The sequence below is a fragment of the Balaenoptera acutorostrata genome, chromosome 12 (assembly GCF_949987535.1).
Source record: "Balaenoptera acutorostrata chromosome 12, mBalAcu1.1, whole genome shotgun sequence".
NCBI classification, from domain to species: Eukaryota; Metazoa; Chordata; class Mammalia; order Artiodactyla; family Balaenopteridae; genus Balaenoptera; species Balaenoptera acutorostrata.
The window spans coordinates 47,482,842-47,495,948 of NC_080075.1; the positions used below are offsets into that span (position 1 = coordinate 47,482,842).

Consider the following 13,107-nt stretch of genomic DNA (forward strand, 5'->3'; position numbering starts at 1 on the left):
TTGTGATGTGTCTGCCTGATTTTGGTATCAGGATTGAGCAAACATCTAAATCAACTAATAGATATAAATTTCTGCATGGATATTAGAAGCAATAGTATTTCAATATATTTCTCAGAAAGGGTTTTAATAAAACTTTATGACTCCCTCCATTGAGAATCAACAATCCTGGATAAACTTAATCTTCCAAAGTTTTTTCATTTAAACCAATTTAAGGAATCTGAGACCTGAAATATTGGTGAGCATCAATTAAGGTGGCTAGAAACTAATATTTTTTCATCCTTACAGCTTCACTAACAATTTCTTAAATTCCTTTACAAAAAAAGATTGAAATCCTTCTATACTTTGCGCAATGACTGTGATAACAGTATAGATTGCCTCTCAGACCTTCCTATTCTAGGAAATATTACTTTTGTCTTACGTGTGCCTATCAGTACCTAGTTGTCCTGTCTCTCTTGACTCTTCTTCCCTTTGTTCCTCCTCTGTGCTTTAAGGCTCCACCAGGGCATCCCTGGGGTTTATTTCCACAAGACTCTCATGGTATCTACTTTGAGAACTCTTGTATAGCTATTTACGTATTTTCATACAATATGTATCGACTTGCATACAAGATTTTCAGAGCTCTTCCATTTATTGAAAAGATCTCATTTCTAGGAACCATTTAATAGGTGGAAAGGAAGTAGTAGGTTATGGTTTACTGTACTTTCATGCAGTTAGATTTATATTAGGCTGCAGTCACTGAATACTGCTGGATCATATACATGACTATTCCCATATCATCAACTTTGGGGAAATTGACTTGATTATACGCAAAGCACCAGAATTTTAACTATCAGCTGTATGTAAATATTAAGCTAGCAGGGAGGGTATTCTCTTCCCAATAGGAAAGCCTACTGGGAAAACCACACTCTTAATCAGATTCACATGGTTCTTAAAAGATGCTTTCAACAGCTTGATTAATTATAGTTTTCTACTATGGAAACATACAGGTCAAGAATACTGGAATAGAGCTCTTTTCTCCTTTTTGGATTTAACTGTAGGTGAAGTATATACATTAAAATTTACAAGTTCCTTATTAATTAACCTATCTTGTTAATTTTATTTTCTTCTTGGCCTTTATGATTCATCTCACATGTAATAATTATCTGCTTATACTCTGCCTATTCATTATATGTGCAAATGTGTAACATTTTGAAGGACTTTAATGTGCTGAGCCTTTAATTTGGCATCATACATGAGGAGTGTGAATTTCATCAATAGGAAGCCTGTGTTAAAAATTCATGTTCTACCACTTATTAATTAAATGATTTGGGTCCAGTCATGTAAGAGCTGGCTCTCACTTTCTTGTCTGAAAGCCTGCCTCATAGGGTTTTAAAAATTGAAAGAGGTAATGTCTACAGACAGTATTTGGTATAATTTAAGTGCCCAGTAAATGTTGACTCAGGAAATAAAGGGATATGTGGAGAATGTAGATCAGCAACCTGGAAAACATTTCTCAGGCATAAAAAGTGTATAGCTTTTCAGTCTTTTTTTGGCTCCTCTCATACTGTTGTCATAGTGACATAGTTCATGATCGCTTGAAAAATTATAGGAATATGAATTTGTTGTTTTCCTAAAGCTTTAATAATGTTTGACCAAAAAAGAAAGAGTTTCTAGGAAGGTTCATTTCAAAAAGACTGATATAAATAAAAATATTTAAGCCTCCCTCCCCCCAGTAAATCTAGATCGAGAAAGGAAGCAGATATTTTAAAATTTTATTTGGCACAGATAATACAGCATTAAATCTCACTAATTTGGACGCACTGACTAGGAATTTGAATGCAAGATTGATATGTATCTTTGTACTAACTGTGAATCATGTTACTTTCTGTGAGTCTAGAGGAAGTAGAGCCTCATCCAGAGTTATACAATGCAGAGCCAGTACTAGGATGTGGGTCTCTTGAGTCCCAGTCACTGATATTTCCTTGTACCATAGCCATCTATATAGAAATCATAGACTACTTATAAATAATTCTTTATCTAGTCATTGAAACTGTTCAAACAGTAACTCTATTTTATTAGGTAATTTGGTTAGACATTAATATATGTTGTATATACCTCTAAGTCTAAAGTCATTTATTTCATAATCAGGTTTTACTGACTAGTTTTCTTTTTAGCATCTTTATTGGAGTATAATTGCTTTACAATGGTGTGTTAGTTTCTGCTGTATAACAAAGTGAATCAGCTATACATATACATATATCCCCATATCTCCTCCCTCTCGCATCTCCCTCCCACCCTCCCTATCCCACCCCTCTAGGTGGACACAAAGCACGAGCTGATCTCCCTGCGCTATGCAGCTGCTTCCCACTAGCTATCTGTTTGACATTTGGTAGTGTATGTATGTCCATGCCACTCTCTCACTTCGTCCCAGCTTACCCTTCCCCCTCCCCATGCCCTCCAGTCCATTCTCTACGTCCGCGTCTTTATTCCTGTACTGACTAGTTTTTTTTTTTTTAACATCTTTATTGAAGTATAATTGCCTTACAATAGTGTGTTAGCTTCTGCTTTATAACAAAGTGAATCAGTTATACATATACAATATGTTCCCATTTCTCTTCCCTCTTGCATCTCCCTCCCTCCCACCCTCCCCATCCCACCCCTCTAGGTGGTCACAAAGCACCGAGCTGATCTCCCTGTGCTATGCGGCTGCTTCCCACTAGTTATCTATTTTACATTTGGTAGTGTATATATGTCCATGACACTCTCTTACCCTGTCACATCTCACCCCACCCCCTCCCCATATCCTCAAGTCCATTCTCTAGTAGGTCTGTGTCTTTATTCCCGTCTTGCCACTAGGTTCTTCATGGCCTTTTTTTTTTTTTTCCCTTAGATTCCGTATATATGTGTTAGCTTACTGTATTTGTTTTTCATATATACAATGGAATATTACTCAGCCATAAAAAGAAATGAAATGGAGGTATTTGTAATGAGGTGGATGGAGTTAGAGTCTGTCATACAGAGTGAAGTAAGTCAGAAAGAGAAATACTGACTAGTTTTTAATGATGGTAAGGAATAGTGAGGATATCTGCATTTATTTTTTATCACTAATAGTGATTTTGAAGGTTAATGTTTTGGAGCACTTTGAGGACCAGACGTTTTTACAAAGGAGGGTTTTTTTCATATAAAAGTAGGTTTAGGGTGTACCATACTTGCTCATTCTTCTAGGTTGTCAACTTTTAGGTGCCCTGTAATAGTGAAAACTTAGATAAGTTTTAAAATCCTTTTCCATGTGGTTTATAAAGTAACATGTTTGTGACATAACACAGCAATACAGTTTATTTAAAGTTACTCATAGGTTGACATTTTGTTTTCTTTTTCTCTGTATATTTATTATTTAAATACCTGGATAAGAAAGGTGATAATGATTGTGGTGGTATTTATAATAATAACAAAAAAAAATAACAGCTTTGACATTTATTAAGAATTTATTATATGTTATATACTATATTAAATGTATTATATTCATTATCTGATTAATGAAGAGTTTTGTTAATTCATTATCTCACTTAATCCTTACAGTATCTCAGTAAGATCATTCCTATTTGTATACATATTTTATAGAGGAAGAAGCTGAAGTGTAGAGGGATTTAGTGACTTGCCTGAAGTCACATAGCTAGTATGTTATGGAGCCAGTGGTTGAGTCTAGGTGAGTCGCCTCCGGAGTCTAAGTGCTTTGTCTTGTATGAGCTACTATTGTGGGGCACAGGGGAGCCTCCAGGAAAGAATGTTACCAAAGGCTGACTTTGTCATTGCTTGCCCTGCCCTCTTGCTGTACGCTGCTTAAAGAAAGAAAAGAAAACGACATTAGTTATTAGAGCCCTTGCTAGCAGACCCTTATAATTAGGCCTGTCCCTATAGGTTTTCTAGATTCCTACCCATTCTTCGAGACCCAGCTCAATATGTCTCTTTCATAGTCTCTTAAAATGTCCTCCAGTCTTTTTCCTTTTCTAAATTCTCACAATAGTGTGATATTTATTTTAGAATTTACTGATACTGTTTTCATGTCTTACCATCTTCCTAGAATTATAGTGTTTTAGAGTTGGACAGGGCTTAAAGAAAAGTCCACGTCCCCATTTTCAGGTTTTTAAATTCATTCTACTAGGTTGAATTTTTTGAACAGTATCAGCTCAATGAGTGCTGAATGTCAGAAAACTATTAGCATTGCTGTTATTTCTTTATTCAGTGTTTATTATTCATAGTGTAGATACACTATTTCTGGTCCGGTCGCAGTTGTGTTAGTATCTTGGTACAGTAGTAGAAACTAGTTGAATCGAACAAAACTGATGTAGCTGTTTTCGGCAGAGTTGGAGCGAACTTGAAATAGGGAAAACTTTAATAAATAATTGAAATCAGAGTTTGAAAACAAAGCCGTAAATCATATATAGGATGTTAAATTAATAGCATTCAAATCAAATCCTATTTAGGAGAATGGAATAAATGTTCCCTAAACATAATAAATGTTGTTGAACCCCTGTTATGTGCGACATACTGTGATGGGCATTTAAAATATCTTAATCAGTATTCAAATGATATTTGCTAATGGGAATTTAGGGCTTCATAATAATATCTAACATTTTACAGTTCACATGCATAATTTTTCCCACAAAAGTACCCTTAACAGTAAAGGAAAGTCAAATACCTTCAAGGACCTGGGGATCAAGACCAAAGCAGCCCCCAGAAATGTGATTTTTCTTTGTCACCTCCTTCATCTTGAAAATGAACAACTATTTAAAATTGTACTCGAGGGTATATCCATATTTATTTTACTGTAAGATTGCTCCCCCCACCCTAACTGTCCACAGTCCAGAAGGAGATGAATTATGTTTAGCCTGTGAATTCAAGAGCCCCTTGGCACACTGCAGAATTCTCCTTGGGTTGTACATAACCTGATCTTGAAACCACAGGTCTGGTTATTGGATCCCCACAGTGGCCTGTGTCCATGGGCCAAGAGCAGACTTGCTAGGTTAGCTTTGTCTGACTCCTTACTATTAATAAACGTTATATAACACTGCAACACATTTTTTCTTTGACACCTAAAGTTTTATGGCATTGCATGTACCTACTCCTAGAGGGAAATAGCTTTTTGGGTAATCTAAAGGCTGTTTCCCTCTGTTATTTGCTTTGCAGGAAATTTTTGTTTAATGATAGCCAAGTTAGGTTACAATTTTGTTAAGTTTCTCAGAGATCTTTTAAAAGCAGAGCTGTGAAACTCATCTGTGTAGTTTTTAGTAAAGTTTTAGTTTCTTGGCATGTTTTGAATTAGTGATTTTTCTGCAGATAAATATATTTTGGGTCAGTGAAGTATCTTACTTTAGTGAGTGCATAAGATACTTTTTCTGTTATTTGAATATATATATCATGCATTTTGTGAAGGTAAAAACCCTCAAGATGATTTTTAAGAAACCTCTTGTTTTAGATTAGGCATCCTGCTGTGTTGGGCTTGAGAGATTTAATAATCTTGTATAGCCAGAATGACTTGGACGTGTAGGAAACAGATTTGAATGAGAAATATTTTATGGTAAGTGGAAATCAATATAAGGTGTTATGCTAATATACAGCTTAGGGTGGGTTTAAAATTTAGCTTATAAAGTTAATCTTTCTTTAGTATTTTAGGTTTTGGTTTTGCTTTATCTAGAGGCCTTTTGACTTTTGTGGGTGGAGTAAATATAAATGTGCCAAATAAAAATGGGTAAAGTAATGTTCTAATTTCAGATTTCTTCTTTTTAAATTTTTAGTTGTTGACCTTCTCTACTGGAGAGACATTAAGAAGACTGGAGTGGTGTTTGGTGCCAGCTTATTCCTGCTGCTTTCATTGACGGTATTCAGCATTGTGAGTGTAACGGCCTACATTGCCTTGGCCCTGCTCTCTGTGACTGTCAGCTTTAGGATATATAAGGGTGTGATCCAGGCTATCCAGAAATCTGATGAAGGCCACCCATTCAGGTGAGATGTTTGGAAAACAAGGCACATGTTGGCAGCACTGTAAACAAGAGTAGTATTGAGACTTCACTCTATCTGTAGAGTTACAGACATGCATTTTTTACTGCTAAAAGATAATTGCAAATGTTTGCTGAAAACCTATACCAAAAGCATTTGCTTTTAAGATTTCCTAACAGTCATTTCATAGGCTCATGATGGAAAAGACTGGGTTTATGTATCATTTGCCTAACGCTACTACTTGTTAGTAATATTTATTTATTAGAAGTAGGTATTGGTTACCTAATTTTACTTTTATGGAAGCTGTATCTTTTTAACATGTTTGGGATTGGTGAGAGTTATATTTTCTTTATTGCTTACTTTTTATGCTGTCTGATATTAGAAATACCTTTCTTTCCAATAGTATGTTAATGTTTTTCTGTTATGCTTCCTCATCATGTCTATGTCTTTTCTTACCATTCCTTCTCTATCTAGTTTTTTCTTCTCCTTCCCTAAGGCATTACTTTTGTATTATCCTTTGGATAGCTCCTTTATTTCAGCATCTCCGTGTCTCTAAACTGTCATCTTCTTACCTTATTTTGACAAGTAGCATTATCTCTCCAGTTGCTAATGGGGTGGACGCACCTCAGCTTGGGTCTTCTGACCTCACTTCATACTCATCACGTTCCCCACCCTCACCTCCCTTTAAAAATTGAGATAAGTATAATTCACATACTGTAAAATTCAGTGGTTTTCAGTGTATTCACTGAATTGTACAACTGTCACCATTTCATTCCAGACATTTTCATCACACCCAAAAGACACTCTGCATCAGTACCTCTCGCAGTCACTCCCCACCCAGCCCCCCATAGCCACTAATTCATCATGTCTTTAAATGAGTCTTTTATCTCAGACTTGTCCATTTCTATCAGTTAACACCACTATTATCCTAATTTCAGGCTCCTGGTTTTCATGAAACTCTATGAGAATAGATACTACTCCATCTTACAGATGGGGAAACAAACTTTGAATTCAGTAACTTGAAATTGCAACTTCAAAATAGCAGAGTTATATCATGCCACAAATCGTAAAGGAATATGATTTTTAATTAGTTACACTGAAATATATAAAAACATTGTCAAGCCAACAGTTCTAAATTATCTATAAATTTTACATACTGTTTGATTTTTAAAGAAGACGTTTAGAAGAAACTAGTGATTTCTTTATTCTTTATTTCCTTAGAAACACTGTCCTTAGCTCAAAGGCCTTTTATGGTTATTATAAAGTAAATTCAGCCAACATGCCAATTTAACAAGCTTTCTGGACAGTTTTCCAAGTTCTCCAGTCACATTAGTAAAGCTAATATCATACAGTTCTTATGTAATAACCTGTGGTCATTGGAAAAGAGTGACGACTGTGCTGGCATTGCATTAATAGCACATAAATGCCAGTTGAATGAATGTAAATATCCACAGGGTGTCATTGATAGAGAGTGCTGCCTTTGTGGCCTGCTGGCCAGGCATCTTGTCTTCAGCAAGAACAAAAGCAGTGGTACAAAGAAGCAGAATACCAGCTAAAGTTGTATCAGCCACTTTTCTATATTTCTTAAAGCTGCATAAATAAATTTTTTGCTGACTTAAGGGTAGGTGTGAATGCTTGACCGTTTTTAACTTGATAATAACTTGCTATTTGTTGGCTAATAAATAACAAGCATCCTATGCTAGACATTGTACTAATGAAGATATATTCCTAGTCCTTGACAGTTTATACTCTAGTAGAAAAAAATATACAAGTATACACATGTTTATATTTCAGGGCTGGATATGGTAATTACTATAAGAATAATACAAAAGAAAGCATTGTTAGAGTTACATAGTAGGGTCAGGAGAGGCATCATGTATGGATGGAATTTGAGATGGTGCTTACTGATGGTGTGCTATCTCCAGAGGTGAGAGGAGAGCACTGTGGATTGGGAAAACAGTGTGAGGAACAAAACTTCACATTAACATGAAAAATGTTTGGTGAATGGCTCAAGTTTGAGCTACAACATTGTAGTGAGAAATAAGGTTGGAAGGATTTAGGAGGGCTGTGGTTGAAAAGTTGGAACCATAGAATCATAGAATGTTTGAGTCTGAATGGATTCAGGAAGTCTGTTTTTTAATTTTGTAGAGTTGGACCCATGACCCAAAGAAGTTCAATGCCTTTTGCAAGGTTTACATAGCTAGGTGGTAGCATGTCTCCTAATTCCCACCTGAGTTCAACCTAAATAACACTATCTAGTATAGCTCAAATAAAACGAATCTGGCATTGGCTGAAGGAGTGAATCAGAAGATAGATTAGAGACTGGTTTGGACACTGATAGACTATTCCAGTTTTTAAATAATGAGCACTTAAACTATAGTGATAGTATAGCGAATGAAAACGAGGAGGCACATTTGGGGCATATTTCAGGGGTAAAACTATGAGACAAGGAGTTATCATAGAGGACTGTAATTTCCAGTGTAACTAGGGTCCACGGATATGGGGAGTATTTGAGGAGGGACTGGGTAAAGAGTTGCTTCCAACAGATAAGAGAGAATCCTTAGCACTTCTGATTGCTCTAAGATAAATGGCTTCTTTGAAACAGTAACTAATGAAACAATTCCTTGCATTCTTGCCTACTTGACTCGTTCCCCCCATTACAGTTGTCTTCTTAAATTTAACAACTCCAGCTAGATCTCAGTATAGATTGGGGCATCTAAATGGACAGGAACTATTGTGTTCTACTGAGATTGCCTTTTGACTTTTGGCAGCCATTTCACAATTGGGGGCTTGACTTATTGGATAGTTTCCCCTAAAGATTAGGCTGAGAGAGTATAGTATTTGGAAATGAGTAGAAGTTTTGTTAGGAAAACTTGATGAGATAACATTATGTGCTCCTGAAAAAACCAAATCCATAATAATAACTACCATTTATTGAGTGCGTCTTTGTGCCTGATTGTGTTAAGCACTTTACTCACTGAAACCTCAAGATAATCTCCATTGTATAAGTGAGGAGACTGAGGTTAGAGGGATGACTAAATAACTTTCAGAAGTTACACAGCCAGGTAAGTGGTAGAGCTTAAGATTCAAGCTCAGATAGGTCTGATTTCAAAGCGTATGCTTGTTTTCTATACCTGCGTTATCAATGAAATACCCCATGCTTGGTGAGTTTTTACATTGTGCTTAATTTGGAAAGAGTAGGCTTCCATAGTAAAATATTTTACTAATGTCCTCTTTTACAGATATATAATTGCTGATTGACAGACATCCAGGGAAAATCATCCAGTCAGTGACAGTTATGATGTGTTTTGTTTTCTAGGGCGTATTTGGAATCTGAAGTTGGTATATCTGAGGAGTTGGTTCAGAAGTACAGTAATTCTGCTCTTGGCCATGTGAACTGCACGATAAAAGAACTCAGGCGCCTCTTCTTAGTTGATGATTTAGTTGATTCTCTGAAGGTAAATTTACTTGCTTTCCATTTTTTGGCATACCCAGAATTTAATATCAGAGTTAAGAGAGTAAAATTCTATTTTCTATATTAAAGTAAATGATAAAGATGTAATGAAATCATTACTGTAAACTTGGGTTCCAAAATTCAGAATCTGATCAAATATTTAAGACGGAGGAAAGACAATTCCTTTTTAAAGGAAAATGTTATAAATTCATACTTTTGGAAATCATAAGGATTAAAAGTGAGAAGATTAAAGAGAGTGTTGACTGTAAGAATAAAGATTATCTAATAGAGTTATTACCAGGTATGATTTCATCTGCTTGACTTTGTTTTTCTTAGCTTGTGTGTGATTCATACATACATATAAGCTATTTCATATTTTTTTATACTTTCTTGGGATCTTTATTCTGGAAAAACTTTAATATTCTGAAACACTTGGACTAATCACCAGTTGGTAAACTTTGGAATTTTCTTTAGTTTTTGGGTCTTGCTACATAGCAGCTGTTAGAGTCTCACCTTGCAAATCAGCTCCCCAAAGTTCAGACTGATTTAAAGCGAGCACTAAACTCGTCACGTAATGTGAACCCCTAGCACTGGGACTTTAGTGCTTTTCCTTTATGTGGAACCTGCCGTTTGTGTTGTGTGTATTATTGCCGGTGACTTAAGACGGACTTGTTTCCAATCTAAGTCTGGGTAGAAATGTACTGTGGTAGTAATTACCATAATTTCTCTTTTCCAATAGATATGTACAAGTTTGCAGTTTATTGTGCAAACCAAGGATGTCATAGCAACTGGATGATTGGGTCTTTAGATTCAGTGAAACAATTTCTGAACTGGTCAGAATAGGTTTAAATGCTCAAAATGCTTTTGACAAATATCTTAGCCTTAATAGGCCAGTAAATGGACATTATTTTCAGCTGTGTGCTTCTCTCAGTCTATTAAGGCTTGGAATGTCCGTTACTAATAATATTAATGGTAAATAATTTAGTTTCCTTTTATTATTATCTCTTTCATGTAGATTGCTTGCATTTAGTGACTCATTCTGTAGTAGTGCTTTGAAATAATCTGATGTCAGTCTATAACTAAAAAGATCATAGTTATGTCATTTGTGATGTTTGATTAGTTTCAAAAGGGAACAAATAATGTTTGGGAGTAAATCAAATAGAACCTTGTACACATGGGTCCTAGAAGAAACCAGCTCCTATTTATTGAAGTGGTATTCACAATATATAGCTTGAGTGCTGGGGTAGAACATGTTTGAAAAATTATTGAGGGGAAGGTACTAGTGCAGTTTAAGATGAAGGGTTGTGTGGGTAGGAGTTGACTGAGAAGAAACACTGTAAATAGTGATAACAGAGCTTCAAACAGCAAAGGGCCATCTCTGAATTTGGCAGTCAGAAATTGTTGCGGGGGCTGACTTCAAACAAAGGCATCATGAAACTTGATTGAGGAGTCACTGTTTTGATAGACTTAATAAAAACTGCAACAAAAAGAAACTAAAAGTCATCATGTTTGCAGCGTCTAGCAGTGAAGGTAGCTATGTATGTCTAATTTAACATTTTTCTTGAGAGAAGAGGCATTCTTGAAGATATCTGTTTAAAAAGAAAACAAATTGATCTGGGAATGATTCATTCATTGTATTCCAGTTTTTACAAATTACAATTTAAAGTTTCCCCGTGTCTTTAATCAGTTGAAAACTTATTTGTTCTTTCAGAGTTTATTGTCATCTATACACAGTCCTCTGTGTAGACGGTTATATAGGTATGGAAATATTTGCAAAGGCTAAGGAAGTGAGAAAATGTTAGAGGAGGACTGATTAAATACTTTAGAAAGCGTTTAAAATCTGATTTGCACAGGTATTTGAAAATAGAATATGAGGAAATTTTATTAATAAATTACATTTATGAGATAATTTCTTTTTGCTGTTAAATCTCATTTTAAAAATTTCTTTTGAAAATTACCTTGGGTTTTTGTTTGTTTTTTTAAAACAATTGTGTTATTATGAGGAAGCTAGCATAAATGAGAGAAACAACTTGGTAAATTCTTGTCTTGAGTGATTTTGCTAATTTGAAAGTAACGGGAAGCGGCACATAACGAGATAGGTTACTTTCTGGAATGCTTTATTTTTATGAGTTTTTCTTATATTTTTAAAACATTCTTTGTTTCTTAATATTGGGGGAAAAAAGAGTTGCATTAGAAGTGTAGTTTACTACTTTTTCTCCTTAAGGATTAGAAAAGAGAAAAATAAAACTTATTTGAATGGTTTTCCCGAGTAGTGTTTTTGGCAAGCCCAGAGCTCAAGGAAAGCTGCTTGGTGACTTCTCCAGATGGCAATTCATTCAGGGCTCCAAATAAATAACAGTTGTTTCAGCATATTAACACTTAGAATGAACTTTGCATTTAGGTCTCAAAATCTGTTGAGGCAAAGAATAAGGTAGGGTGTTAGTCTTATTCTCCCAATGCAAAACCCTCTGATAATATACATGAAGGGTCTTCCTAGATGAACTTTGTGGTTCTTTGTGATTCTACGTGGGGGGACTTTTAAACCTTATGTCATTGTGTGTGAGTAGTATAGATTTCATTTGTTTCTTTTCACTGAATTAAGGGTACTATAGAAACACAGGATACTTGCTTAATATGTCTTAATTGGAAAAAGCTGAGAAAAAAACACTTGTCTCTTTTCAAAATGACTGAATAGTATTCTTTTTCTAGAGAGAGTTCCTTGAGCATTTGCCACTCTTATCCCCCATAGTTTTTGTACGTATAGAGAGCATTTTTAAAAAGAAAATTATTTTCCCTCTAACTCTGCTACTTTTTGCCTTTTAGCTACAGCAGTTGGCAGGAGAATCATATTCTTCCTCCCTAAAGCAAGCAAAAATGGTTTTTGCAGTTTTTTTTTTTTCTTTCACTTTTTCAGTGTAAAGGAAAAATCAATTTGCTCTGTTAAACTCATTTTATTTCCTTATATTCAGATTTTAAATTTGGAAAGTTTGCTAACAAATAGCCCCAGTCTCTCCAGTTTCCAGATGAATTTGTGATCTTGTTAAATAACAGAGTTTTAAAAAAATTTATAGGATCCAGCTTTTGATTTGGATTTCTTTTATCATATGGTTCATAGCTAGGAAAATGGAAACCACCCTGATTTCAAGAAAATGCAGTGGGAATTAGTCTCATTTATAAATCTTTTTTCATTTAGAAAATTGACATTGTATCAAGCTCTGTGGCTTTTTTAAAATAATAGCTTTTTAAAATTTGAAAGAGGTTTCTCTATAACTCACTGTCTTTATAAGTATTTCATGCCCTCAAATTTATATAATCTACATTTCGAGATTCTGGGTCATAATTACCACTACTTCTATTTGAAACCTTCTTCCTCAGAAGTTAAAAAATACAGAGCCACTATTCTTACCATGTGAAATTTTTCTTCTTTTTGCTTATTATCCTTTTTTTGGTGCTGTGTGAGAGAGGCTATTCTATACGTTATTCTAAAGAAATAACCAAACCCCAAGGTTCATCAGGCCTGTTGGAAAAGATTTGATGTGAGGTAGTGGTTCATCATCTGTGCCTGGTCTAGATCTCTTTTTGGTGGTTGACTTGGACAAATAAAAATAAGACATGTTCTGCAGATTTCTCCTTTTAAATTCTTGTGTACAGTTGACCCTTAAACAATGTGGGGATTA

General features: G+C 35.1%; 1 protein-coding gene across 4 annotated transcripts in view; it reads left to right on the forward strand.

Annotated features, from left to right (window-relative positions):
* Positions 1 to 13,107, forward strand: part of RTN4 (reticulon 4) — a 68,267-nt gene that overhangs the window by 47,573 nt on the left and 7,587 nt on the right. For all 4 annotated transcript variants that reach the window (XM_007190010.2, XM_057558733.1, XM_057558734.1 and 1 more), the window contains 2 exons: positions 5,775 to 5,982; positions 9,296 to 9,434. In XM_007190010.2, coding sequence (XP_007190072.2) covers positions 5,775 to 5,982; positions 9,296 to 9,434 — 347 coding nt within the window. The remainder of the gene's footprint in view (positions 1 to 5,774; positions 5,983 to 9,295; positions 9,435 to 13,107) is intronic.